Raw genomic sequence first — 27967 nt, 5'->3', positions numbered from 1 at the left:
AGCATTAGTGTGATATATCTTTCTCACCCCTTTACTTTTTTTTCTCCAGCATTATTGAGATATAATTGGGTGTTTAAGGTGTACAAAGTGATGATTCGAGGTGCATATATATTGCAAAATGTTCACCACTATCAGATTAGTTAGTACATCCTTTGCCTCACATAATTGCCATTTTGTTGTTGTTGTCATGGTGAGAACATTAAAGCTTTACTCTCACAGCAACCATCCCTTTACACTTAATTTATATGTGTCTTTATGTTTAAAGTGAGTTTCTTGGGGCACCTGAATGGCTCAGTAGGCTTAGCGTCTGCCTTCGGCTCAGGTCATGATCCCAGGGTCCTGAGATGGAGTCCTGAATCACGCTCCCTGCTCAGCGGGAGTTCTGCTTCTCCTTCTCCCTCTGCCCCCAACTTGTGTTTTCCTTCTCTCAAATAAATGAATAAAAATAAAAAAATAAATAAAGTGAGCTTCTTCTAGACAATAGATAGTCAGGTCTTGTTTTCTGATCTACTATGATAATCCCTGTCTTATAATTTAGACCATTGATGTTTAAAGTGATAATTGATATAGTTGGATTCATATCTATTATATTTGTTACTGGTTTCTATTTGTTGCCCTGGTATTTGTTCCTATTTTTGTCTTCTACTCTTTTTCTGCCATTTGTGATTTTATTTATTTATTTTTAAAATAAGCTTTAAAGGAAACTTAAAGATTTAGTTAATTTTTTTAGAGCACATGAGTTTGGGGAGGGGCAGAGGGAGAAGATATAGAATCTTTAGCACACTCTGTGCTGAGCGCAGCCAGGACCCTGAGATGGTGACCTGAGCTGAACCAAGAGTCGGATGTTTAGCGGACTGAGCCACCCCGGTGCCCCACTGCCATTTAGGAATTTTTTTTTTTTTATAAATTAATTTTTATTGGTGTTCAATTTACCAACATACAGAATAACACCCAGTGCTCATCCCGTCAAGTGTACCCCTCAGTGCCCGTCACCCATTCACCCCCACCCCCCACCCTCCTCCCCCTCCACCACCCCCAGTTCATTTCCCAGAGTTAGGAGTCTCTATGTTCTGTCTCCCTTTCTGATATTTCTCACACATTTCTTCTCCCTTCCCTTATATTCCCTTTCGCTATTATTCATATTCCCCAAATGAATGAGAACATACACTGTTTGTCCTTCTCCGGTTACTGTGGCCAAGTTAAAAAAGGGTGTTGCCTGAGTTCTTCTCTGGGATTTTGATGGAATCTTGTCTCACATTTAGATCTTTCATCTATTTTGAGTTTATCTTTGTGTATGGTGCAAGAGAGTGGTCCAGTTTCATTCTTCTGCATGTGGATGTCCAATTTTCCCAGCACCATTTATTGAAGAGACTGTCTTTCTTCTAGTGGATCGTCTTTCCTCCTTTATCGTATATTAGTTGAGCATAAAGTTCAGGGTCCACTTCTGGGTTCTCTGTTCTGTTCCATTGATCTATATGTCTGTTTTTGTGCCAGTACCACACTGTCTTGATGAACACAGCTTTGTAGTACAACCTGAAATCTGGCATTGTGATGCCCCCAGATATGGTTTTCTTTTTTTAAAATTCCCCTGGCTGTTTGGGGTCTTTTCTGATTCCACACAAATCTTAAAATAATTTGTTCTAAGTCTCTGAAGAAAGTCCATGGTATTTTGATAGGGATTGCATTAAACGTGTAAATTGCCCTGGGTAACATTGACATTTTCACAATATTAATTCTGCCAATCCATGAGCATGGAATATTTTTCCAACTCTTTGTGTCTTCCTCAATTTCTTTCAGAAGTGTTCTGTAGTTTTTAGGGTATATTTTGAGAACCATTTGAATGGTAAATGGTTCTCCAACCTTTTATTTTCAGGTTGTAGGTGTCCTTCTGTCTAAAATGAGTCTCTTGTAGACAGCAAATAGATGGGTCCTGTTTTTTTATCCAGTCTGAAACTCTGCGCCTTTTGATGGGGTCATTAAGCCCATTCATGTTCAGAGTTACTTGAACTTCTTCTTAAAGGGGAGTTTTAAGAGTCCCCCTTAAAATTTCTTGCAGAGCTGGTTTGGAGGTCACATATTCTTTCAGTTCCTGCCTGTCTTGGAAGCTCTTTATCTCTCCTTCCATTTTGAATGAGAGCCTTGCTGGATAAAGTATTCTTGGTTGCATGTTCTTCTCATTTAGGACCCTGAATATATCCTGCCAGCCCTTTCTGGCCTGCCAGGTCTCTGTGGAGAGGTCTGCTGTTACCCTAATATTCCTCCCCATGAAAGTCAGGGACTTCTTGTCTCTTGCTGCTTTAAGGATCTTCTCTTTATCTTTGGAATTTGCAAGCTTCACTATTAGATGTCGAGGTGTTGAACGGTTTTTATTGATTTTAGGGGGGGATCTCTCTATTTCCTGGATCTGAATGCCTGTTTCCCTTCCCAGATTGGGAAAGTTTTCAGCTAGGATTTGTTCAAATACATATTCTGGCCCTCTGTCCCTTTCGGCGCCCTCGGGAACCCCAATTAAACGTAGGTTTTTCTTCCTTAGAGTGTCATTTATTTGCCTTAATCTGTCTTCATGGTTCTTTAATTGTTTATCTCTTTTTTCCTCAGTTTCCCTCTTTGCCATTAACTTGTCTTCTATGTCACTCACTCGTTCTTCCACCTCGTTAACCCTCGTCGTTAGGACTTCTAGTTTGGATTGCATCTCATTCAATTGATTTTTAATTTCTGCCTGATTGGATCTAAATTCTGCAGTCATGAAGTCTCGTGAGGCCTTAATGCTTTTTTCTAGAGCCACCAGTAGCTGTAGAATAGTGCTTCTGAATTGGCTTTCTGACATTGAAGTGTAATCCAGATTTTGTAACTCTGTGGGAGAGAGGGCTGTTTCTGATTCTTTCTTTTGAAGTGAGGTTTTCCTTCTAGTCATTTTGCTCAGTGCAGAGTGGCCAAAAACAAGTTGTATTGGAACACGGGGGAGTATCACTGGTCCGTCCAGCTGGTCTTCTGGGTGAGGGGCCTGTTGCGCTGATTCTCAGGTGTTAGCACTTGGGGGAGCTGCTCTGCCCCTGCCTGCTGCAGGGCTCAGCGGGGGTTGTTTACCCCGTGAGGTCTCAGGAGGAACAGTTGCAGTTGCTATGGCAACTCTGGAAGCCTGGATTCAGCCTCCGCAGGAACTACGGGGCTCGGGGCTCTCGGCTCTCGGCTCCGTCCGCAGGGCCTGGAGGCTCCGGGGCGGGGCCGCTGATCTGCTCAGCTCCGGGCAGGAGCGTCCTTGCTGTCCTGGGCCCTCCCGGCCTCTGCCTGTCCCGGGGGGAGGCCGGATCCTGGGCTGTGTCCCGGCGCCCTGTGCTCCGGGGCCTGTGTTGTTGGATTTGCGCTCCCGCCCCGCAGCTCCCTCCCTGGAGCCGCTCCCGAGCCCCTCCGAACTGCTCCGGTGCGCGCTGCAGCCCTTAGGGAGCTCGGAGCACTCCCCTGCGCTCGCAGGTGTCTGTTAGTGTCCCAGGGAGCCCGAGGGCATCCCCGCTCTCCTGGGTCCTGCTCCAACTCCCTGCGAGCCCCTTTCCGCCCGCCCGGGAAGGTTGGTGCAGCTCCTGCTCCTCCGGGACGGGGCTCTCCTGTCCTGGGGACACTCGCCCCGGCCTCAGCCCGGCTCCTCGCGGGGCCCCTCCCCCTCGGAGGCCTTTTGTTTCTTTATTTCTTTTTCCCCGTCTTCCTACCTTGATAGAAGCGCGGACTTTTCTCACTGTAGCATTCCAGCTGGTCTCTCTTTACATCTCAGGCCGAATTCGTAAATTTTCAGGATGGTTTGAAGGTTATCTAGGTAATTTGGTGGGGACAGGTGATTTGGGGACCCTGCTCTTCCGCCATCTTGCCCCTCCCGCCATTTAGGAATTTAATTGACCATTTAATATGATTTCTTTTTCTCTTCTTTCTCAACATATCAATTACACTTCTTTTACTTTCTTTTGTAGTTTCCCTAGATTTTGCAGTATATGTTTATGCTTACTCCAGATCTGCTTTCAAGTAACACTGTCCCACTCTGGCATTTTCAAATGGCCACTTTTTGCCTTCCCCTGTTGGAAGACGGTTTTTCTTTGATCATCAGTAGGAAGATGTGGGAGAGCTTCAGGAGTTCAGATGCACTTAGTGTGGTCCCTGGAGTGTTTTTGTTTTTATGCTTTGGGTTTTTTTTATAGAGGGAGGGGGAGGGGCAGAGTGAGAATCCCAAGCAGGCTCCACGCCCAGTGCAGAGCACCACATGGGCAGGGTGGAGGCGCTCCATCTCACAACCCTGAGATCATGACCCAAGCCAAAATCAAGAGTCACTTAACCGAGTGAGCCTCCCAGATGCCCCAGCCCTCTGGAGTTTTATATTCAGGCTTGTCTCTATGGAGCCTCCAACCTTTCGTCAATCAATGATCAGGTTTTTCTGCCTCAGTACTGGTTCACAGAGATTTCTGCCCTGGCAAGTTGTGATTATAATGGTCTGTCTGTCTCCCCTATTTGGAGCAGTGACCTCACTTCTCTGACAGATCTAAAAATTGTTGATTTTTCAGTTTGTTTGGCTTTTTATTTGTTGTTAAGACCCAGTGATCCCTGAGACCTGTGTGACCTTGCCCTGCCACCTCTGATGTTCTCCCAGCGGTGGAGTCTGACGCCAGAGCCCATGAGCCAAACTGTGGGCTGAAATGAGTTTATCTCGTTGTTGGGATGATCACTCCCTGGGCTGAAGGCAGATGCTCAACCACTGAGTCCCCCAGGCATCCCCAAAGGCTTTCTTAATTAGAACTGGTAATTCTAACCCTTGATGATGGTACCAACTTTTAAATTTACTCAGAATAAAGCAACAGATAAAGACTATGGGATAGCCTGTGTTTTCTGCTCCAACTTAAGAGAAATGGGGCATGAGGTGTATGTTTTTAAGAAAATCTGGAATAAATTTAATGAAACCTCTCCTTACAGTCAGTATAGATCATTCACTTGGCAAACATTTATGGAACACCAGCTATTTATAGGATAATAAGTACTGAGGGTACAAAACTAATAACATCTGTTATTTTTATTTTTTTTTATTTTATTTATTTATTTATTTATTTATTTACGATAGTCATACAGAGAGAGAGAGAGGGGCAGAGACACAGGCAGAGGGAGAAGCAGGCTCCATGCACCGGGAGCCCGACGTGGGACCCGATCCCGGGTCTCCAGGATCGCGCCCCGGGCCAAAGGCAGGCGCCAAACCGCTGCGCCACCCAGGGATCCCAATAACATCTGTTATTTTTATTGCAATGTAAGGCATGGCTGGCTGGGCATGTCAAGCAGCAGATGTGTGAGTGCTCTGGTAGAGGTGTGGACAAGGTGCAGTAGTATAATAATAGCTGGTTCATAAAAAATCTGTTACCAGCCTGTCTAGCTTTAACTTATGAATCCTTAAGGATCCTATGAACTTATGCTGTGTCAGGCAAATCCTGTTGGTTTTCCTTCATGCTAATTCCCCTATTCATCCATTTTTCTCCTAAGTGGTCTCCTTGCAACCTTGTGCCTCTTCCATACATTTAGTGCACCAAACAGAAGGATATTTTTAAAATGTAAATCAGAACAAGGTACTTTAAAAAAAGATTTATTTATTTATTTATTTATTTATTTATTTATTTATTTATTATATTTAAGAGAGAGAGGCAGGACAAGGGCAGGCACAAGCAGAGGAAAAGGGAGAAGCAGACCCCCTCACTGAGCACAGAGCCTGACTTGGTGCTCAATCCCAGGACCCTGAGATCATGACCTGAGCCAAAGGCAGGTGCTTAACTAACTGAGCCACCACGGTGCCTCTAGACCAAGATACTCTTAAAACTGTCCAGTGGTTTATCAGCACATTAGAATAGAAGTTAAACTCCTTGCCAGGGGCAGCCCAGGTGGCTCAGCGGTTTAGCGCCACCTTCAGCCCAGGGCGTGATCCTGTAGACCCGGGATCGAGTCCCACGTCAGGGTCAGGCTCCTTACTTGGAGCCTGCTTCTCCCTCTGCCTGTGTCTCTGCTTCTCTCTCTGTGTGACTCTCATGAACGAATAAATAAAGTCTTTAAAATAAAATAAGATAAACTTGCCAGGGATCCCGAGACCTGTGTGACCTTGCCCTGCCACCTCTGATGTTCTCTCAAAACTCACACACCCTTATTCATTGCAGTACAGCGCACTGCCTTTTCTCCTGTTCTTGAAGACACGTTTTTCTGAGCAATCGGGCCGTTGCGATCACTCTGCCTGCAAATCTTCAGCTAGCTATCGTTCAGATTTCAAATTAAAAGCAGTTCCTCAGTCTGGCTTTTTCTGATGGTTCAGTCTAAAACTGTTTTCCTTCCTCTGTCTCCCCTACTGTAGCGGTAGCTCCCGGAAGGCGAGGACTTTCGCCCTCTTGTTCATCAGGGATCCCTACGGCCCAGTAACTGCATACATACACTAGCTGCTCAGGAAATACTGGTTGAATGAATGTATGACTTTTGGTATGATTTGCCTTTAAAGAAACCTTTCCCCTGTATCTGGTCTCCACTCACTGCTTAGTTTGCGTGGCACATTTCTTTAAGATTTTTATTTACTTATTCATGAGACAGAGAGAGAGAGAGAGAGAGAGAGAGAGAGAGAGAGAGAGAGAGAGGCAGAGACAGAAGCAGGCTCCATGCAGGGAGCCCGACGCGGGACCGATCCTGGGGCCGCGGGGTCACGCCCTGAGCCCAAGGCAGAGGCTCAACCGCTGATCCAGCCTGCCTCGCACCTTCCTGCATCGCGCACCGCGGGCGGGCGTAGGGCAGGTCCCGGCAGGTCCCGGCAGGTCCCGGCAGGTCCCGGGGGCGGAGTCGATACGTACTTGCTGAGCGAGAATCCTAAAACCCGGAGTGGAGAGAATCGTTGCTGTAACACAACAAGCAAGGGACCGTGAAAGCCCCGGAGAAACCGAGATCAGGAGAGGGCCGGTCTCCGCCGCAAGCCAGGGGTCGTTGCGTGTGGACCCGGGCTTTGGCAGGACAGCCTCTTGGCGTGGCCGGGGGGGGGGGGGCGAATCTAGTGGGCCCCTCGCGGAATCTAAGAGAGACACTGCCCCTGACAACAAGTTGTACTGGGTACCCAGCGGATTACCAGCGTCCAGCCAACGCTCGCTGATTCTCCTCACAATTTCCGGGACGCATCAGATTGACCGTAGGCTCCCGTCCTTCCTCAGCGCTCACGAACTACACTTCCCAGCATGCGTCGGAACGACGGCGGCCGGGAGGTTCGCGGGCCGACTACATCTCCCGGCATGCCGTGTGTCGGCGCCCGTGCGACGCGCTCCAGCGGCCGGGCGAGGGCCTATCAGGGGCGGGCGGCGCGGCGGGCGCGGCGGGCGCCGGGGCCGGTTTGACGGAAGGAGCGGCGGCAGAGGATGGAGGCGGTGGTGTTCGTCTTCTCTCTCCTCGACTGTTGCGCGCTCATCTTCCTCTCGGTGTACTTCGTATCCTTGCCTGAGGCGGGCGGAGGCCGGCCGGGCCCGGCGCCCGGGGAATGGGGCTGAGGCGGGGCCGGGCAGGTGCGCGGGGGCACGGGCGGCCCGGCCGGGAGCGGGGCGGCGAGCCGGGCGGGAGGACGGCCTCGCAGGGGAGGGCCGGGCCTGGGAGGCCGCCGCCGCCGCCGCCGCCGCCGCCGCGCACCGGCCCGGCCCTGAGCGGCAGAGCGGCGGGCCTCCCTGGCGGGCCTCCCTGGCGGGCCGCGGGGACCTCTGCGTCCGGGCGCCCGGTGAGCGGCCGCCACGGGCCGCCTGTGGTCGCTGGGGGCGACAGTCGCCGCCGCCCTTGTCCGAGCGCCGCGGGGACCTCGGGAGGCCTTGGCGGCCGGGCCCAGCCTGGGACGCGGGCGAAGTGCGGGGCGGGCGGGGCGTGCAGGGGGGCCTGCGGGGGGAGGGGCCCTGTGCCGGGGCGGCGGGGCGTGCAGGGGGGCCTGCGGGGGGAGGGGCCTGTGCTGGGGGGGCGGAGCATGCAGAGGGGCCTGTGCTGGGGGGGCGGAGCATGCAGAGGGGCCTGAGGGGGGAGCAGCCCTGTGCTGGGGGGGCGGGGCGTGCAGGGGGGCCTGCGGGGGGAGGGGCCCTGTGCTGGGGGGGCGGGGCGTGCAGGGGGGCCTGCGGGGGGAGCGGCCCTGTGCTGGGGGGGCGGGGCGTGCAGGGGGTCCTGCGGGGGGAGCGGCCCTGTGCTGGGGGGGCGGGGCGTGCAGGGGGGCCTGCGGGGGGAGCGGCCCTGTGTTGGGGGGGCGGGGCGTGCAGGGGGGCCTGCGGGGGGAGGGGCCCTGTGCCGGGGGGGGGGGCGGGGCGTGCAGGGGGGCCTGTGGGGGGAGGGGCCTGTGCTGGGGGGGCGGAGCATGCAGAGGGGCCTGAGGGGGGAGCGGCCCTGTGCTGGGGGGGCGGGGCGTGGAGGGGGGCCTGCGGGGGGAGGGGCCCTGTGCTGGGGGGCGGGGCGTGCAGGGGGGCCTGCGGGGGGGAGCGGCCCTGTGCTGGGGGGGCGGGGCGTGCAGGGGGGCCTGCGGGGGGAGGGGCCCTGTGCTGGGGGGGCGGGGCGTGCAGGGGGGCCTGCGGGGGGGGGAGCGGCCCTGTGCTGGGGGGGCGGGGCGTGCAGGGCGGCCTGCGGGGGAAGCAGCCCTGTGCTGGGGGGGTTCCAAAGCAGCGCCCTGTGGAAAACTTGTTCCGGTGCTGGTCCCCAGACTGGTGTCCAGGACGGTGCGTGATGGTTGGACCCGCACTCTGCTCTCATCCAGTCTTAGTCGCCATGCACCATCCAGTTGAAGTCATTAAAATGTTCGAACACCTGCGAGCTGTATCGTTTTTTTATGGAATTTATGTGCAACATGTGCTTTGTGATCGAAGTCAACGTTTTGTTGGCCAGCGTGCCCCGGCATAGGGTAGTTGTAGCCTGTGCAGCCAGCATGACCTTGTATTGTGGAGTTTGCAGTCAGGACGCCTTACTTTTTCACATTTACTGTCCACAGTACTGTGCACGGATCTCAGCCTCAGTTCTTGTCTTTATGATGGGACATGTTTCCTTCTCAGCTCTGGGTGTGCACAGCCAGAGCGTGGGTTCAGCACCCAGCGCCCTGCCTGCCTCTCCTGCCCCAGTTCAGCTGCACTTGCCGCCCTGCACTCATGAGTTATAGTGGGGAGAACCTTGAGTTGATTATGTTTTGTGTTTTAAGATTTTATTATATACTCCAAGCTGGGGCTGGAATTCACAACGGCCGGATGAAGACTCATGTGCTGTGCCTGCAGAGCCAGTCAGTCCAGGGAGGACTTTGGGTTTTATTAGGTTTGGAACTGACTGAACTAGCAGAATCATGGGCCTAAGTTTTGACGACGTGTGTCCTTCCCATGACTGGCACTGTAAGGAACTGGGATTTACAGAGAAATGAAAGATTTCTGTATTTGCACTTTGGAAAACTAGGCTTGATCATTTGAAATAGCCATGGACTTTACCAGTTTATTATGTACATAGGAAAACATTAGGTGGAATATTTGACTTAAACATTCAGGTATGTTTAGGGTGTGCTTTGATGAAATTCAGCATGTTGTATTACAGTATTTTTGGATAGTTGTACTAGCTTAGTATTAGAGGGAAGAGGTAGAAAGTGGTCAGGGTAGAGGTTCTGTAGGGTTAGAGGTTTTCGTGGACTTTGTACCACGAAGAATATGCACAGAAGGAAAGGGTGGATATTCAAAATCAGGCAGGAGCAAAGGTGAAGAGTTTATGGCATTTCTGGACTATCTGGAGGGCATGCTTGATTTTGGTGGTAGAAGGTCTGGTGGGAAAGGCTGGATCAGCCAGTTTTGAAGGGCTTCTGATTTCTAAGGCAGGGAGGGCTTTCACTTTTATCCTCTAGGCTATAGGGAACTGTTGAACATATTTGACACAGATGGTGTTTTAGGGAGCTGAAACTGCAGAGTAGGTTGGAAATGCGAAAACTGGAAGGCAGACCATTGGGGAATGGGCCCATGTGGGTTTGCAACACTGCCGACTGTGAGCAAGTGAAAGGAGGGACTAACTGGAGAATGAGGAGGAAGGGATTGCCCCAACCTGCTGATGACTGGTTGTGGGCTATGAAACAGAAGACAAATAATTTGAGTCATGTTTTGAGCCTGGGCAAATGGTGGTTGTGTCATCGACAAGAGAGAAAACACATTTGGCAGTGAAACAATTTGTGAAGAAAGTGATGAGTTTGACTTAATTGTGTTGAGGTGTTAGGGGTAATGTCCATATGGAAATGTTTAGAATTTAGGTGAGAACATTTATTTTTACTTGTTTCAGTGGACATTTTCAAGTATAAAATCAGACAGTGTAATGTAAAAAACCCTGTGTTTCTTTTGCTCACAAATGCACTATACCAGCGTTTTGCTTTGTCCTTTCCTGGGGCAGAAGGGCGGAGGGAGGGTGATGGTGGAGCATTTTACGCAAATCTCTCTCGGGCGTTGTATCAATAGTATCATTCGGTTGAGCACTTTTCCTTCTGTTTCTGTCTGCTCTCATGTTTTTATGAGTTTACATTTGATACTGAATACCGTTTTTTGCTTAATTCTAATATAAAGTATGTTTAATGTGGAAGGTTTCGGAAATAGAGAAAAATATTAGGAAGACAGATCATTTGTCAGGAGACATAACCAGTGCTAACATAGTACCATACTGTATGGACAATTTTGTATCTTTTCTTTTTTCACACCTGGAATCTTCAAAGACATTTTATGGATCTATCATAAATTAACACTATTTTCCTACTTTGGTAATTTAGGTTTTCATATTTAAATTGTCTTCAGAGGTCTCATTTTCCACACTGTTTGACTTTTAAGGAACTCCAGTTGAATGTTCTCATATGGGTCACTTTAGAATTGAGCATAAGATTATTTTGGGAAAATAATTTGGTGAAGGAATATAATGAGAATATTTAGTTGTCTAATGAGTGAACTTTACGGAAATAAATTTTTTCAAGTCAAATCTAATTCTGCGTTGCAGTTGGGTTTCTTTCTAAACTTAAAAATGGTTGTTTTAAAAGAAATCTTATAATTCCTTATCTTGATCCTCAGATAATTACATTGTCTGATTTAGAATGTGATTACATTAATGCTAGATCATGTTGCTCAAAATTAAACAAGGTAAGACATTTCTTTACTTATTTTCTGGCACTGAAGGTGGTTCTCCATTTTCTGCGTTACAGATTATTCTAGATAAACCAGCACATGTATATTTGATTTTAAAGTACATATTGCTTCTCATTTTTTGGAATGTCTGTAGAGCTACTGTGTTTTTGCAGTACTTTAGATCCTGTAGAAGAACTTGCTGGAAATTTTGTTTCTTTACTGTGTTTCTTTCTTGAACCTATGCCCATCAGAACTTTATGAGGGAAAGGCTCGTTATCATTATGAGGGTAATTGTATTTACCATCCTCCTGCCCATGATCAAAAAGCTTAGTCTGGTTTTTGTTAACATAAAAGATGATGTTTTTTTTTTCGTGGGTTACTGAGAAGTGGAATTAATGAGTTGATCTGTTTCAAGGTCATTTTACCTTTGGTATATAGTCAGATCTTTATGTTGGCAAGAATATTCTGAGTTGCAGGGTTTGTCTAGAAATAGGGAACAAGGGAACACAGTCCTGATTCACTTTATGGGCTGCGTAGACAGAAGAGCTTTCTGGATAAAAGTTCATATAACAATTTAGTAAATACTGAGAAGTGCTTTGGGCTTGACCTAAAAATTATTCCCATGTGTCTTTTCACCTCTTCATCTACTTAGGTCTCTCTGGCCCAAGAGGGAAAAAGCCACACATGGAAAATTAAAATTTCTAGTAAACAATACTCCTCCTCCTCTTGTTTTCTTTATTTTGAATTTTCTAGAATGTGGTTTAATACAATGATAGCTCTAAATAAAAGATTTTGTAGTTATCTGCCATACTTTAAGACTTTTTAAGACACTGAGATGTAATCTATATTGTATTGGTTTCAGGCCTCCTCATCTTCCAAAGAATGGTTATATATATTTACCAGCTGGGTTGTATTTCTGTTTATATTTCTTGCTTACTTAATATTTTAGGGGGGCATTTAAGTGGCTTTTCTTTTATAAAAAATAGAAATGGAAATAGAAGATTACCTAGATTCTTCTTTTGAGAAAGTTACTCCTTCAGTTTGAACTTAAGTCTTTTTTTAATGTTAATTTTTACTTTTGTGAAGGTAATACTTGCACACAACTACAGTCAAAGTTTCTACAAAGCTTACACTGAAAACCAGATCCCTTCCTGATCACTCTGATTCCGACCTGTCATACTTTTTGGGGTCAGCTGACTTCCATACTTGAGCCGTTAATTTTTTTTTCTGATGTTTATATCCATATATTCTTTTATATGCCCATATTGCTGTTTCTTGTTTTATCAGTTTTAAATGTCATCTATTGCTTTATGAGTCACTATGACAAGATTTCGTTCTTAGATACCCCCTTCCCTAAACATTTTCTTTTTTGAGTTAAATTGATATTCAGTGTTTATATTGTTACAATATACTGTTATGATAATATACTAAATATTTTTTATTACTGAGTCTCATAGTAGACAGTGATCATATTTTTCTTTCTTTGCTGTTTTTCTGGATAGCTTTCTCTTTCCCAGTGTTAATAATTGCTACATTTAAAAAATTTCCTTGGGCAGCCCCGGTGGCGCCGCCTGCAGCCCAGGGCGTGATCCTGGAGACCCCGGATCAAGTCCCACGTTGTGCTCTCTGCATGGTGCCTGCTTCTCCCTCTGCCTGTGTGTCTGCCTCTCTCTTGCTCTCTCTCTCTCTCAATGTGTATCTCTATGAATAAATAAATAAAATCTTAAAAAAATAATATAAAAATTAAAAATTTCTTTAGTTTTCACTTACCTGTTATGAAATCTTTTCAGATACACCTTTAAAGCTTTTCAGTGTGCTATTTTCTCCATGGGAAACATTAAAATAACCTATCAGGTGAGCTCTTTTCCAGGTTACCTTTCTCCTTGAGATCACTGTCAATCTTGCTGTGCTCTGGACTCACCGCTTCCAGGCCGATCCCACAGCTCACATCCTGGGACCCTTGGAAGTCATGTTGTCCTTTCTTCTGGCCTCCTGCTCCGTTTTGCTGGAGTAGATTCTTGAGATACATTACATGGGGACCAAATTTGGAGGCCTTGCCGTGTTTGGGAATGTCTTGTCCTTACTCTAGAGAGAGAGTTTCTCTGAGTGTAGCGGTTCTGGATAGCAAAGATTCTCTTTCAGAGTTTGAAAGATATTGGTCAGTGGTCTTCTGACATCCAGTGTTCGCATCAGGCAAGATGATGCTGTTTTGATTTCTTATCCTTTCATGTGCATCCTTCCCCCAGCCCCCATCTTTTTTCCCCTAATCCTCTCCAGAAGTTTTAGAATCTTTTATCCTTGGTGTTTGGGAATTTTGCAGTGGTAAACCTTTGTGTACCTTTGTGGAGGCCCGTTTCATGCACTGTTTCAGCCATCTGCTGACTCTTTTGGCCTGTGAGTTCCGTTCTTTCTTTGATAAAATCAACCCCCCTTTCTCTTTCAACAACTTTCACACTCTGGATAATTCATCTGCTGGATTATCTGCCTGTTCTTTTTTAAAAATTTTTATGCTTTCAATTTTTTCCTTTTTGTTTCAAAATTTCCTCCATACCTTTTTTTTTTAAGATTTTATTTATTTATTTATGAGAGACACAGAGAGAGGCAGAGAGACAGGCAGAGGGAGAAGCAGGCTCCGTGCAGGGAGCCCAACGTGGGATTCGATCCCGGGTCTCTAGGATCACCCCTGGGCTGAAGGCAGGCGCTTAACTGCTGAGCCACCCAGGCATCCCTCCTCCACACCCTCTTCTGATTCCCTAGTGTGCACACCATTTACATCAAGTTTTAGTTTCTAAGAGCTTGTTTTCTTGGCTCAAGTTTGAGTTTCTTAGCTGAGAATCTTGATTACAGTAGTTTTGAAATTTCCGTCTACTCCCTACATTATATCTGTTCCCTCCAAGCTTCTTTCCCTTTGTGTTTTTCCCTTTCATATTGGAGGCTTTCCTCAATTTCTGGTACATGGCTGTCTGTCCATCTGGCCGTCTTTTTTTTTTTTTTTTAAAGATTTTATTCATTCATTCATGAGAGACAGAGAGAGAGAGAGAGAGAGAGAGAGAGAGAGAGAGGCAGAGACACAGGCAGAGGGAGAAGCAGGCTCCATGCAGGGAGCCGATGTGGGAATTGATCCTGGGACTCCATGATCATGCCTTGGGCCAAAGGCAGGCGCCAAACCGCTGAGCCACCCAGGGATCCCCCCTCATCTGGCCGTCCTTAAGGGTAAATCACTGAAATACTTGCTGGAGGCTTCATGCATGGTCCAGGCTGTTGACCGACTGATTGGTAGATAGACTTCACTATAGGGCTGCTGGGGTGCCTGGAAGCCAGTTGTTCTGTAGGCATTCTCTCTTGTGCCATCAAGTTACTCCACAGCAGAATGTTCCAGGCTCCAGCTGGGGGCTACAAGCCTAGTGCTGGTATTCCGAGAGCGAGTTAGGAAAAGAACATATAACTAAAGAGGGAAGAGAATGGAAACATAGGGTTTGGTTGAACATCAGTAAGGCAAGCCTAATAATGTTAAGTCTCCCTTCCTAAAACTTTTGCTTCCAGTCTGTGTCAGTGTAAAACAAGGTAAGAAAGTTCGAAAGCTACTGCTCTGTGGGTGGAGGGACCCTGGTGGCAGTGACCTCCCTGCCGCTTCCAGAGTGCTTGCTCTGCCTGTGGCTCACCCATGCTGTTCCTCTAACTCTGTACAACAGGGATCATCATCTCCATTTTACAGATGAGAGAATCACAGCTCAGGGTAGATGACCTTTCCTAAGATTGCTAAACTGATCTGTTGAATAGAGCAGGAATTCCAGTCCAGGTTTGACTCTGCAACTCACATGTGTCAGCATTATACTGTCTTGGTTAGACTTTTAAAAATCCGTATTACATACTGCAAAGTTCCAGTTGATTGCAAGTTAGGTTTAGCAAATCCCTTCTTTGTTCTAAAAATGACTCTAAAATCTAAATGTGAGAGCCCTGGGGCCAGTGTGTTTGGGTTTATACCATATTTTTCCACCAGGAAGTAGCTTTGTGACCTTGGGCAAATTACTTAACCTCTCTGAGTGTTTCTAGTTTCTGCAAGTGGGGATTGCCAATTTGTATCTGCATAAGTATTACTATTAACTTCCTTTAAAAGAAAAGTCTAGGGTAGCCCGGGTGGCTCAGGTTTAGCACTGCCTTCAGCCCAGGGTGTGATCCTGGGGACCTGGGATCAAGTCCCACGTCGGGCTCCCTGCATGGAGCCTGCTTCTCCCTCTGCCTGTCTCTCTGCCTCTCTCTGTATCTCTCATGAATAAATAAATAAAATCTTAAAAAAAAAAAAGTCTCTACTCAGAGGAAGGTTATTGGTAAAGGGAGGACCTGCTGTAATAGTTCTTGGTCATGAGAACTAGAATATTGGCCAGTTAACAGAGCACACAGAGGGCAGTGCATGCTGTAGAGCCAGTAGGCTGGTGTTCTGGTACCCTGGTTCATTACCGTATTTGTTCAACTTTGAGTTGTTAATGTAAGCTGCTAAAGTATTTGTGTGTGTGTGTGTGTGTGTGTGTGTGTGTGTGTGTGAGTGTGTAAATGCGAATGTGAAGTGATTTCTCTCAGGATTCTGGAGATTGGAAAATGTTTAAGATTGATATTCTGACTTGCATGCAAGGCAGTGTATATTTGAATATAAACTACACCAAATTAGGGGCACCTGGGTGGTTCAGTGGTGGAGCGTTTGCCTTTGGCTCGGGTTGTAATCCCGGGGTCCTGAGATCGAGTCCCACATTGGGCTCCCTGCAGGAAGCCTGCTTCTCCCTCTGTGTTTCTGCTCTGTCTCGTGAATAAATAAATAAAATCTAAAAAAAAAAAAAATTAGAGTAAGAGGCTTTAGTACAGACACTGGACTAGAAAGTAAATGATACTCCACCCCCCCCCCCCGCCCCGTGTCATTCATACCTTCTTCGTGGATGAATCTGCACCTTTGCTTAGGATAAAACATCATTGAAATTTAAGGGCATTATTTTTAAGCTGTGCCCTGCAGTACTTGCGTGGGGTAAGCAGTTACAGCAGTATATAGATCTGGGTCATCCGAGTCTAAAAATAATCTTGAAACATGAGCTTGTAAATTCTCGGTGTATTCATTGATTTAGCTTCAGATAACCCACAAATCCTGGAAGAACACAATAGGGAGATGTAATACTGTGTTCCCCCCTTATAGTGGGTGATCCCAGAATTGATCGGCCACACCGTCATCACTGTACTCATGCTCGTCTCACTGCACTGGTTCATCTTCCTCCTCAACTTGCCTGCTGCCACCTGGAATATATATCGGTGAGTGTAGTCTATTCACTGCATCACAGCAGTTTAAAGAAAAATTTTTAAAAATTTAATAGCTTTTTCTTCTGCAATAAAATATGTGCCAGTCATGGAATAAATGACCACAGAGTGCTACACTAAATCAATATACATTTTTGTTTACTTTGGTGTACCAGGCAAGCAGCAGTGTGCTTGGCCCCACTCTTGTGGCAGAAACACAGTTACATATGTAAAATTAAGAAATATGGAATGTTTAGTTGTGATGTCTAAGAACTTGTGTGTTTTCCTGTAAGAATGATAAAAAGTCCAAGAATATATAATTCTTGTTATTTATATCTGCAGATTTTAATTAGAGTATACTTGGAACGCTCCAGAGAGAATTTCATTTTAAAGTCTGTAGACTGGATAACATCAGAATTAACTGATGTAGTGCCGAACTTAACTGGAGTAGGGCACTTGCACAATATACATTTTCTTTTGAAGAACTTTGGGATCATCTTGACAAACCTGGGATGATTTTTAGTGTGCTACTCTTCTGCTAAGTTTTCGTTTTTTTTTAAATTTTACTTTTATCTAGGTTTTTTTGGGGGGGGGTAAAATCATTCATCAGCTGATCTTTATATGTGATTTTTAATTTTTTAAAAATATTTATTCATGCGAGAAACACAGAGGCAGAGACATAGGCAGAGGGAGAAGCAGGCTCCCCATAGGGACCCCGATGTGCAACTCAATCCCAGGACTCCAGGATCACGACCCGAGCCAAAGGTAGATGCTCAACCACTGAGCCACCTGATTTTTAATTTTTTTAAGGTTTATTTATTAATTTTATTTTTAGTAATTTCTGCAACTAATGTAGGGCTCAAACTCACCACCCAAGATCAGGAGTCACATGCTTTTTCTACTGAGCCAGCCCGGCACCCCATACATGTGCTTTTTTAAAAGTGCAGTTAGGATAAGGAGGACAGGGGCACATGGCTGGCTCAGCGGTTGAGCATCTGCCTTGGGCTCAGGTTGTGATCCCGGGGTCCTAGAATCAAATCTTGCATTAGGCTCCCTGCAGGGAGCCTGCTTCTCCCTCTGCCTGTGTCTCTGTCTCTGCCTCACTCTGTCTTTCTCATGAATAAATAAATCTTAAAAAAAAAAAAAAGGCTAAGACAAAAGAATAAAGGAGGGGTGGGGAGAGGCTTGGAGCACGTGTGATGGAATGCCATGAGGATGAGGAAGTGTGAGTGGGTTTGGGGGAATGAATTTATATATAAAGATTGTGAGATGAGAACCTGAGCTAGGGAAGAGATTTGAAATCTCTATACCTTTTTCCCAGAGGGAAAGAATCACTTTTTGTTTTCCTTTTCTTGTTGCTCTCCCATGGTCATCCTTAGACCAACACCCTGACCTGAGCTCAGCTAGCAGCACGGGGCCCTGACCCATCTGTGGTGCCATCTCACATAGACCTTGAGCCCTGCTCGGTATCCCTGTGGTCCTAGTGAGCAGAACATGAATGTGGGAGTGAGCATGGGAACATCTGAGGCTGGATCTTAGCGATACCCGAGAGCACACCATCCTCCTTCCACAGGATCCGAGCATGTGCCAGAGGAAGAGTGGGCTTGGCCATGTCTCCCGTGTACATAGTACAGACTGTAGTGGGAGGCTCTCATTTTACTGGAGGGACGACAAAGTCCACAGATCGTTTCCTGTAACCACAGAGATCATGTGGGTTTATTACCCTGATGATGGCAGTGACTGCTGAAAACAAATTTACCTTTTCTTCAAAAAGGTTAAATCAACAGATGGATCCTTTCTTCTCTTCAGATGTCTGTACCTTATGCTCTTGGGGATGCAGACATCTGAAGTGGACTCTTCCTCAGGACAGAGGCAATCACAAGACAAGTTGCTTCCCGAAGAGGCAGGCAGAGGTGCCTGATGAGTGATGAGACCCTGTTTGGGAGGAGACCGTGTGGGTGTGCCCTGGGACCCTCTCCAGAAGTGGGTGTGGGAGCGGAGCCGGCAGGATGGGTGAGGCATGATGGGTGGGGGAGCGGGCTGAGATGCAGAGGCATGTGTAAGGACTGGACAGGTGGCAGCCACATAGATGAGGGAGTTGTCAGAGAGTCTGAAACATTTGTCCAAGGAGTTTATGTATAAATGTGAGTACCCGGAGCACAAAGTTCACCTGTTGAAAGTATTCTCTTAAAGGTTTTTAGTATATTTATAGGCTTGAGCAACCATTGTCACAGTGTATTTAATTTAGCACAGGGTCTTCACCCCAGAAGAAAGCCCTACACCGTCTGGCAGCCTCCTTGTCCTGCCCTCCTCTCCTCTGGCCTCAGGCACCCAGCAGTCTACTTTGTGTCTCATATGATGACCTGTTCTGTACAGATGCGTCCTATGGAGCGCTCAGTATGGGCTCTGTTGTGACTGGCTTTTTTTACTCAGCATTATGTTTTCAAGGTTCTTCCATGGGTGGCAGGTGGTGGTTTTTCACCCTGTCCACTGTATGGACAGAACACATCTTGTCCGTTTGCAGTTGATGGACATTGGAATTGTCTATTTTTTGGCTATTGGGAATAGTTCTGTGAACACTCGTGTGCATTTTTTTTGCGTGGACGTTACGTTTCCATTTTTCCTGGGGGTGGAATTGCTGGGTCATATGTTACCTTTATGTTAACCTTTGAAAGAACCACTTAGGTGTTTGAAAGTACCAGTTCCCATTCCTGCCAGCTATGTGCCAGGGTTCCAGTTTCTCCATATCCTCCCCAACACCTGTTGTTGTGTGTCTTTCTTTTTTAGATTTATTTTTGTTTAAGTCATCTCTGTGCCCAGCATGGGCCTTCAACTCAGGACGCTGAGATCAAAAGTCGCATGCCCTTCCAGTTGAGCCAGCCAGGTGCTCCTGTGTCTTTTTATTTTAGCCATCCTGCTGGGTGACATGTTTTACTGTGGTTTTGATTTACATTTCCCTAATGGCTAAGGAAATCGAGGACCTTTTAATGTATCACCATTGGTCTGTATGTTTTTGAGTAGCTAAGTTGATAAAGTCAAGTATCTTTGGAAAGATTTTTCTGAAAGCCTTGTGTAGTACGGATTGGATTGTGGAGAAGAGCCAGGAGGTAGGGAGGCTCGTTCAGAGATGGGGGTGAGCTGGGGGCACTGCACTGAGTTTGGGATGCAGGAATGCAGAGACCTCCGTGGAAGTGGCACTAGGTGGGAAGGTGGCCTGTGAAGGGTACAGAAGAGATAGACGTCTGGAAGGAGCCCCAGGCAAATGGTGACAGTGCTGTTGGGTTTCCTGGGAGTCACTGGAGGATAAACCTCTTAGCAGAGATGGGGCTGAGATGTTGTCTAGACCCTCCAGTCAGCTCTGGATGGGCTGCAGGGCTGGGAGGAGAGTTTGAGATTTGTGGAACTCTGGGGGCACTTATGTCTCGCTGAAGTCATTGTTGATAAAGTGTGTATGTGGCAGGAAGGGGTCGAGGGTGGCATGAGGTTGGACACGTTGTTGGACTAGTGGGAGTGGCACTGTCTGGAGGTTGCAGTGCAGGTACTTTGCAGTGGAGTACCCTTCCAAGTGATCCGATCTCCTCACTTGTTAAAGGGCATCAATTTGGAAAGGAGACTGTTTTGTGTCACTATTACATGCAGAGTGACATGAAATAAATACGAAAGTCTAAAAGACTCCTCAGCATGTTGAACGTAGTGTCAAGATGCTTTTTAAAAAATGGGACCGTCTTCTGAGTGTGTGGGAACGCTGGGTTGGACTGGTGCAGAGTTAGAGCTAGCTGCCGGCTTGCTGTGCCCTTTCTCTTTGGCTCTGATCTGTGGGCCCTGTTCCTCATGTCCCATGGTGGTTGGGCCTCCACCACTATAAAAAGAACATTTCTGGGTTGTTGGAATATTATAACTTAACCTCTGGCACTTGGCCTGTTTTTGTAAGAGTCACATAAAGCTAGATGTTGCACTTTGAGTCTTAACAGTCTCCTAACTGAATTTTGCTTTTACTGTGGTGGCACTTAGGCTAAATCATTCCCATTCTCTTGTCTATAATTGTGCCTATGAGCCGGGATCCATTGACGCACCTGTAGACAAAGGTGTGTTCTCTCTGGATCAACAGGAGCACCACCAATGAGTGTTCCAATCGGACATAGAATGTCTTTCACTGTCTTCTGTGAAATGGGGATAAATATGTTTGATGCTACTCCTTATAAATATGTTGCATTAAGGAGTGCCTGTGGAGCTCAGTAGATTGAGTGTCTGACTCTTGGTTTTTATCTCATGACCTCAGGGTCCTGGGATCGAGCCCTGTGTCAGGCTCCGTGCTCAATGGGGAGTCTGCTTCTCCCTCTCCCCCTGCTTGCTTATGTTCTCTCTCTCTCGAATAAATGAATGAATAAATCCTTAAAAAATATGTTACATTAATTATTTTAGAAGTTTCTAGATAAAGAAGTTTTTAAGAACTTGATAAAATTGGTTTGGTTTGGGGACGCCTGGGTGGCTCAGTGTTTGGTCATCTACCTTCGTCTCAGAGTGTGTGTGATCTTGGGGTCCTGGGATCGAATCCCACATTGGGCTCCCTACAGGGGAGCCTGTGTCTCTGCCTCTATATGTGTTTCTCATGAATAAATAAATAAAATCTTTAAAAACAAATTGGTTTGGTTTGGAGTCCCTTGTGTCAGGTGGAAGATGGCTGCAGGTATGACCAGTTTAGTTTTGTACAGATGGGTAAAAGGGTCTTGATGCACAGAATACCCTTCTCTAGAGTATCTCTGTCTTTGTTTCAGGGGGTGGAGAATTACAGCACAAATTAACAAGTGTTGTGTCTTTCGAAGAAAACCACATGGTGGCCTGTGACATTGTTGTGCTACGCTGTCCATATCTGGTCTGACTTGAAGACTGCTGATTGGTTCACTTTTAAAGGTTGGCTGTTACTGGGTACGTTTGAATATTTATACTGATTATATTCTCCTTTTAACATGTGCATACCAGGTTCATTATGGTGCCGAGTGGGAACATGGGAGTGTTTGATCCCACGGAGATCCACAACCGGGGGCAGCTGAAGTCACACATGAAGGAAGCCATGATCAAGCTTGGCTTCCACCTGCTGTGTTTCTTCATGTATCTTTATAGGTGAGTTCGTGGCTCTCATGGTATTGCCCTATATACGAGGACCACTCTGGGCGGGTGACATGCTCCCGGCCGGTAAGACTTTGCATTGGTGATGCAGAGCTTCGGGGGATCCTGCGGAGTTCTTGTGGCTGTGTGCATTTTGTACGTGTCACCGCATCTGCGTGCCGCATGACCTCCAGGAGCTGCTCTGTGGCGTCCTTACTCCCTGGCTCAGGCCGTCCATGTGCTCCACACCGGGTGCTTTGTCTTCCTTCCCCAGTGTCCAGGCCTGTCTGCCGGTCATGAGTGGTGCTGGCTGTGCTCCCAGAGAGAGGAGTTACAGAGGGGAGACGCCCATCTTCTTGAGAGAATGTTGGAGTCCATGGCATTGGGTGTTGGGCTGGGTGCCAGCCTAGTGCAGTCTATGCCCTGCCCTTTACTGTGTGACCCAGGGCTAGTTTCTTAAGCACTCTGTGCCTCAGTTTCCTCATCTGAAAATGGAATAGTAGTGCCTACCTCATTTGTTGTGATCCAGGCTCAGTGAGATGATGCACCTAAAGCACCTGGGTTTGCTGTGAGCTGTAGTTAACCCGTAAACATGTTTCAGAGGCGTTAGCTACTCTGGTTAATCTGTGCTGTGCAGGGAAGACACTTAGCGTGGTTAAATTTGGACAACCAGTGATGCCGTTAGTGGTTGTAAGAGGGTTTCTGGTCCTCTAATCTTAGCATAGCAAGGCTGACTTCAGGAAAAGGAAATAATCAATTTGCTGTTACTGGCCATGGTGGTTTTTGTAGAGTGACTGCAATACATCACACACTGTCGGGCTGCATAGGTGGCGTCTGGGGCAGCACAGAGTCCTGGCAGGAAAGTTGGGGCCTACATTGGAGACGTCCTGAGGCCTGAGCTGCCCTCCTAGCTATTGTGCGGTCTGTGCAGGGGTGTGACCCTGGGAGACGGGGAGCAAGGGTCTAGGTCTTGGGACAGCACATGCAAGGTCTGGCTAGAGAACTAATGTTTTGTTTTCTGGACATGGCTTCTTTGTTCAGAACTGTAGCCCAGCGTTGGTTTTAGGTCACCCTCCTACCCCCACCCTAGTTATTTGTTTTGTCTTGTGAAGAAAAGTAGGACCTGGAGAGGCCCCAATTAGAAATACTTTTTAAAAAAACGTGTCAGTGATTGTCTTTTATTGACATGAGTGTTCCTTGCTGAGCCTCAGAGGCACAAACCCGGATAGAGCAGACTTTGTAGGAACATTGCTAAGGAGATGCTGCTAACGCTTGTTTCTTCCTTCCCAGCATGATTTTAGCCTTGATAAACGACTGAAGCTGAGGAGCCGCGGTCCGAGTCCGCCAGCACCACAAAGCGCAGCCCAGGAGCCAGAGGCGCCGGAGATCATCCTTAGAACCGTGACCATAGCAGTATATTTTTTCCTCTTTGAACAAAAAGAAAAATATTTTTGCTGTATTTTTACCATATAAAGTATTTAAAAAACACAAATTGAGTTTTTGTAGATTTCTGGTTCTCAACTTCAGCCCGAACCCTGACACGTGTTTCTAATCATCTGTGTGTTGAAGATCATTATCCATACGTAGCAACAGGACTGCCGTGCCGGCCTCGCGTGCCAGAGAAACAAAGGACACACATCAAAGGGAAAGCCCACTAGATGCAGGAACGCACTGCGAGTGTACTGAGAAGGCAGAGCCTAGGGCCGCGCTATTAATCTGGGCAGAGGAAGAGACAGATTACCCCTTGTGGCAGCTTCGTGTATTTAATTCGGTGTAAAGATTTATGGGACTGTCAGCTAAAAGTCTTTTCGTAAGAATGTTAATAGAAAATGACATTTCAAAAAGTATATATTTCTTTGCAGATTCTGTGAAATCCTATAAGCCATTTTTCCCAGGTACAATGTAATTCCTGCTTCTAGAAAGGAAAATAAATTAAAAAAAGCACAATTTTATCAAGAATTTTCATTTAAAGCCACTGCCTCCAAAATCACCCTCAAACCCATACAACCTGCTGGCTCTTGCCAGGTCTTGATCTCGTGTTCTGTGCAACCCGTTGCACTCGGTCTCTTAGTTACATTTTTCAGTGGGTTTGGAGAGGTGATTTGATAGAAGGTGCTCATGAGATTAGAGCAGGAATAGCCAGTCACCGAGTGACCATGGAGCCTGCCACTGCCCTGCTTCTGTCCCGCCGTCTGATGTCCACTCTGACTGGGGAGACGCAGGCCAGGCCGTCCAGGCCGTGGTGCTCCGCAGCCAACTCCGTTCCCTGGGGCTGGGTCTGCTCGGGCGGTTGGCGGGAGCATCAGCCTCTCGGTCTGTGTTTGTGGGCTGAATGGCCGATCCTTTTCACTCCTACTTGGGGCCGTGCTTGCGCCGACTGAAGCCTTGGCGTCTAGGCAGGATATGGCTGTGTGACGTCGGGGCAGAAGTGGGCAGCTGAACAATGTGTGGTCACCAAGAGACCAGACGCCGCGTGCCCTTTTGGTCGGGGACCCGGTCCGGCCTGGGCAGAAGCCTGGAGGCTGCTAAGCCTGACTCCCTAGACAGACGGGCCCCGCTTGGAGCATGGCGCCTGCATACGGCAGGACAGGACAGTCAGGGACGGGGACTGCTGCTGTCGGACCCCCAGGCTCCTGAGCCCCTCATGGTTACTTGTATCCCTGATGTCTCGGGGCTGAGAAACTGTAACGTAGGATGACCAGGGGACAGCTTTCTGCCTGTAAGAGAAAAGCCCCAAACCAAACCGATCTATTGCCCGGCTTTGTTCTCATCTACGGTTTTCGCCATGTCCTGCTCAAGCTTTTAAAGCTCCAGGCTTTAAAGGACTACAGTCCTTGGAGCTGAGTGCCAGGTCCCCTCAAGCAGCTCTGAGGTGGTAGAGGGTGTGCTCTTCCCTGGGGACTCTGCCCCAGGGGGTGAGTGGAAAGTGGGTGGGTGGTGAGCCTGGGCTGTGGGGGCGCTTCTGAAACACTAACTGGTTGGAGAGGAACAGAGCCCATGCTCTCGAATCACTCGTCTGCATCAGAGCCACAGGAGGGGGTGACTAGTGTCCACACATGGTGAAAAGAGGGGAGAAGCCTGGATGAGCTGTGGTTAAGGTGCTAGGACTCGGGTGCTGTGCTCTCCCCTGAGAGGAGCACTGCACAGACCTTCCAGATCCTCCCATTTCTGCCCCTAAGAGGGAAGTGAGGCTGGAGGTGGCCTCGGAACCCCCGTCCGGCTGCGTGGGGTGCTCTGCGAGTGAGCTCTGAGTCTGGTCGCATCCTGTCCCCCGTCCCGTCTTTGTACGCTTCAGCCCCTGCTGGCACCGAGGAAGCCAGGTGGGGGCGCGCCTCCTCCCCTCCTCTGAGCCCCTGGGTGGGCAGCTCTCCTGCGTCGTGGACAAGGCGGTGGGATTCGGGGACCTGCTTCCTCTCCAGTTAGGATGCTTCCCTGGGAACTTGACTTGCTCTGGCACCTTCTGCATCTTGCCTGCCAGATCAGGAGCCTGTCCTCCCAGACTGTACGTAGCCAGCTCTCACCTCGTCAGAATGTCTGCTTCACAGATCAGGCTTGGTCCAGAAGGGGCCCCTGTGTGTGCGACCTTGAGAGGGCACCCCCTGACCCATGACGACCCCGTGCCTCACACCTCCCTCTGGTTGCCCAGGGGACCCGACCTCGTCCTGTCCGCTGCTCTGACCACATGCGTCTGGGGCAAGAGGCCAGCACTTGAGCAGGAGGGAGCTCGAGGCCTTGCTTGGTCTTCTCAGCTCAATTCATGGACATCGATCTTTTCTCGATGATGTGACATCGTCATCAAGTCTGATGGGGAAGGAACCTGCTTTGAGGGCTCCTCTTACTGCTTATCTGAACCCGTGGCCTGTGTCCCAGACAGAGGTGCGATCTGTGCAGTTGCCCTGGGTGGCCCCTGGGACACGGCCGGGCCTCCTGTGGTTCCAGGAGACATCCTAACTTTCTGGAAGGCAGTAGCAGGACTAATTGATGTTGCTTGGTAATTTTGTATCTTAGCCGCTACAGCACTGAAGTCATGGGCATGCTCGCTTCATCCCTAATCCAGCCCGACATCGACATCATCATGTCTCTAATATTGTAGTATTTTTGTACGCGGCATCTCCGTGAGATAAGGGTTCCTGAAACCAACCTGAATTCTTAGATGTTGATCCTGAGCTCCTGCAGGATGGCAGGCCTGGGCAGCCCTGACGTAACACGGCAGCCCTGGGTCCTCCCAGCTGGAAGACAAAGGCGTGAAGGAAATCTGCCTTCCCTAAACGTGGGTTTAGGATTTCGCAAGGGGCCATTAGCCCACCACCTCCTACACAGCAAGCTCCTGGGTGAAGTGCACTGATGAAGCCAGAGGGGGAGCCACAGCCACAAAGTCAACGTTTGTTGAAAAAAAAATTTTTTTTTAAAGATTTTATTCACCTATTCACGAGAGACAGAGAAAGAGAGAGAGACAGAGGCAGAGACACAGGCAGGGGGAGAAGTAGGCTCCATGCAGGGAGCCCGACGTGGGACTCGATCTGGGTCTCCAGGATGATGCCCTGGGCTGAAGGCGGCGCTAAACCGCTGAGCCACCTGGGCTGCCCAACATAAAATTCAACAAGAGTTTTGTTTTTCTGGAAAAAATTTCAAGACATCATCAAAGGATGTAACCAAAAATCATTCACTTTTAAGTGGAAGGAATTGAGTTCTGTTTTAAAAGACAGCTCCTAGGGCGCCAGGGGTGCCTGGTTGGCATAGTCGGTGGAGCGTCCTACTCTTGCTGTGATCACAGCCTTCTACTTAGGCTGTTATCTCAGGGTCGTGGGATCAAGCCCCACACTGGGCTCCATGGTCAGCGGGGAGTCCGCCTGGGATTCTCTCCCTGTGCCCCCGCTCCCCCCGGCCCCAACAATACAGCTCCCTACTCTGCGATTTGGTTGGGAAATTATCCCAGGTCCTGGGGGCTGGCCAGAGAGCTAAAACACAGATGAATAGGCTTTGCGTTTCCAAGTCTACAGAGTTGAGCTGTATTTACAGAAAACAAATGGAAAGGCTTCTCCCACCTGTTCCTCAGGATACCGCAGACCCCACCACCAGCCCGCCTAGCACTGATGCTTCACAGGGGAGCGTCCTTCCGTGCACGACTCTGCTCCTTACAGGAAGCCTCCTAAAGCTCACTTGTGTAATCACTCTCCCCCACAAGGAACTGATTTTCTCTCCCTTTTCTCAGAAGCACTGAAGTGCTGTGAGTTGGTACACACTCAATGCTTTCCCCCAAGAGCTTTTTTTGTGCTGAGCACAGAGCCTAATGCAGAGCTTGAACTCACCACCCTGAGATCAAGGCCTGAGCTGAGATCCAGAGTCTGACGCTTAACTGGTTGAGCCACCCAGGTGGCCCTCTCCAAGGAGATCTTTAAATAACTATAGATGGGGCACCTGGTGGCTCAGGCGGTTAAGCATCCTGCCTTAGGCTCAGGACATGGGGTCGAGCAATGCATGGGGCTCCCTGCTCAGCAGGGAGTCTGCTTCTCCCTTTTCCTCTGCCTCTCCCTCCTCTGCTCCTGCTCTCTCTCAAGTAAATCTTAAAAAAAAAAAAATTGTAATTATTCATTAGGAAATAAATTTTAATTTCAAACTGAAAGTATATTTTCTCTAACATATGCAATTCATTCATTCATTCATTCATTCATTCATTCATTCATTCATTTATTTATGATAGTCGCACAGAGAGAGAGAGAGAAGCAGAGACACAGGCAGAGGGAGAAGCAGGCTCCATGCACCGGGAGCCCGACGTGGGATTCGATCCTGGGTCTCCAGGATCGCACCCTGGGCCAAAGGCAGGCGCTAAACCGCTGCGCCACCCAGGGATCCCTGCAATTCCTTTTTTTAAAAAAATGATTTATTTATTTATTCATTCAGAGAGAGCGAGAGAGGTAGAGACACAGGCAGAGGGAGAAGCAGTCTCCATGCAGGAAGCCCGATGTGGGACTCGATCCCGGGTCTCCAGGATCACACCCCGGGCTGCAGGCGGCACTAAACCGCTGCGCCACCGGGCTACCCAACATATGCAATTCCTAATGCATAGTTTCAGATGCAGTAATATCTTTGAACAAAATGGGGCAGGCATTGGATTCCTTTGAGATGCAAGAATATGCTCCTGGGGGACCTGGGTGGCTCCATTGGTTGAGTGTCCAACTCTTCATTTTTGGCTCAGGTTGTGATCTTTGGGTTGTGGGATTGAGCCCTGTGCTCGGCATGGAGTCTGCTTGAGATCGTCTCTCCCCCTCTCCCTCTGCCCAGACCCCTGTGCTCTCTCTCTGAATTAATCTTTAAAATATAAATAAAATTCAAGTGTTGCCTAAATTTCTCTAGTCCATGATTGTCCTTTATTTTTTGAAAATTTTCAGTAATCTCTATACCGAATGTGAGGCTCGAACCTATGACCCTGAGATCAAGTCAAACATTCCACCTACTGAGTCAGTTGA

General features: G+C 47.9%; 1 protein-coding gene across 2 annotated transcripts; it reads left to right on the top strand.

Moving 5' to 3' along the window:
* The first annotated feature begins 7268 nt into the window (after positions 1-7268).
* Positions 7269-22992, top strand: CNIH4 (cornichon family AMPA receptor auxiliary protein 4). Of its 2 annotated transcripts, none has more exons than XM_055324159.1 (5): positions 7269-7463; positions 11064-11132; positions 16297-16409; positions 16579-16580; positions 21424-21515. In XM_055324159.1, the coding sequence occupies exons 1-5, from the start codon at positions 7395-7397 to the stop codon at positions 21513-21515; spliced, it is 345 nt and encodes a 114-aa protein (XP_055180134.1). In that variant the 5' UTR covers positions 7269-7394. The 2 variants fall into 2 exon arrangements, with proteins under 2 accessions (XP_055180134.1, XP_055180133.1); XM_055324158.1 differs by lacking the exon at positions 16579-16580 and adding an exon at positions 22791-22992 and having other exon boundaries at positions 7307-7463; positions 21375-21515.
* The last annotated feature ends 4975 nt before the right edge of the window (positions 22993-27967 follow it).

This window comes from Nyctereutes procyonoides, unplaced genomic scaffold, assembly GCF_905146905.1.
Source record: "Nyctereutes procyonoides isolate TBG_1078 unplaced genomic scaffold, NYPRO_anot_genome, whole genome shotgun sequence".
Lineage (NCBI taxonomy): Eukaryota > Metazoa > Chordata > Mammalia > Carnivora > Canidae > Nyctereutes > Nyctereutes procyonoides.
The sequence above is the reverse complement of the archived record's forward strand: the minus strand, read 5'-3'. Positions and strand labels throughout refer to the sequence as shown.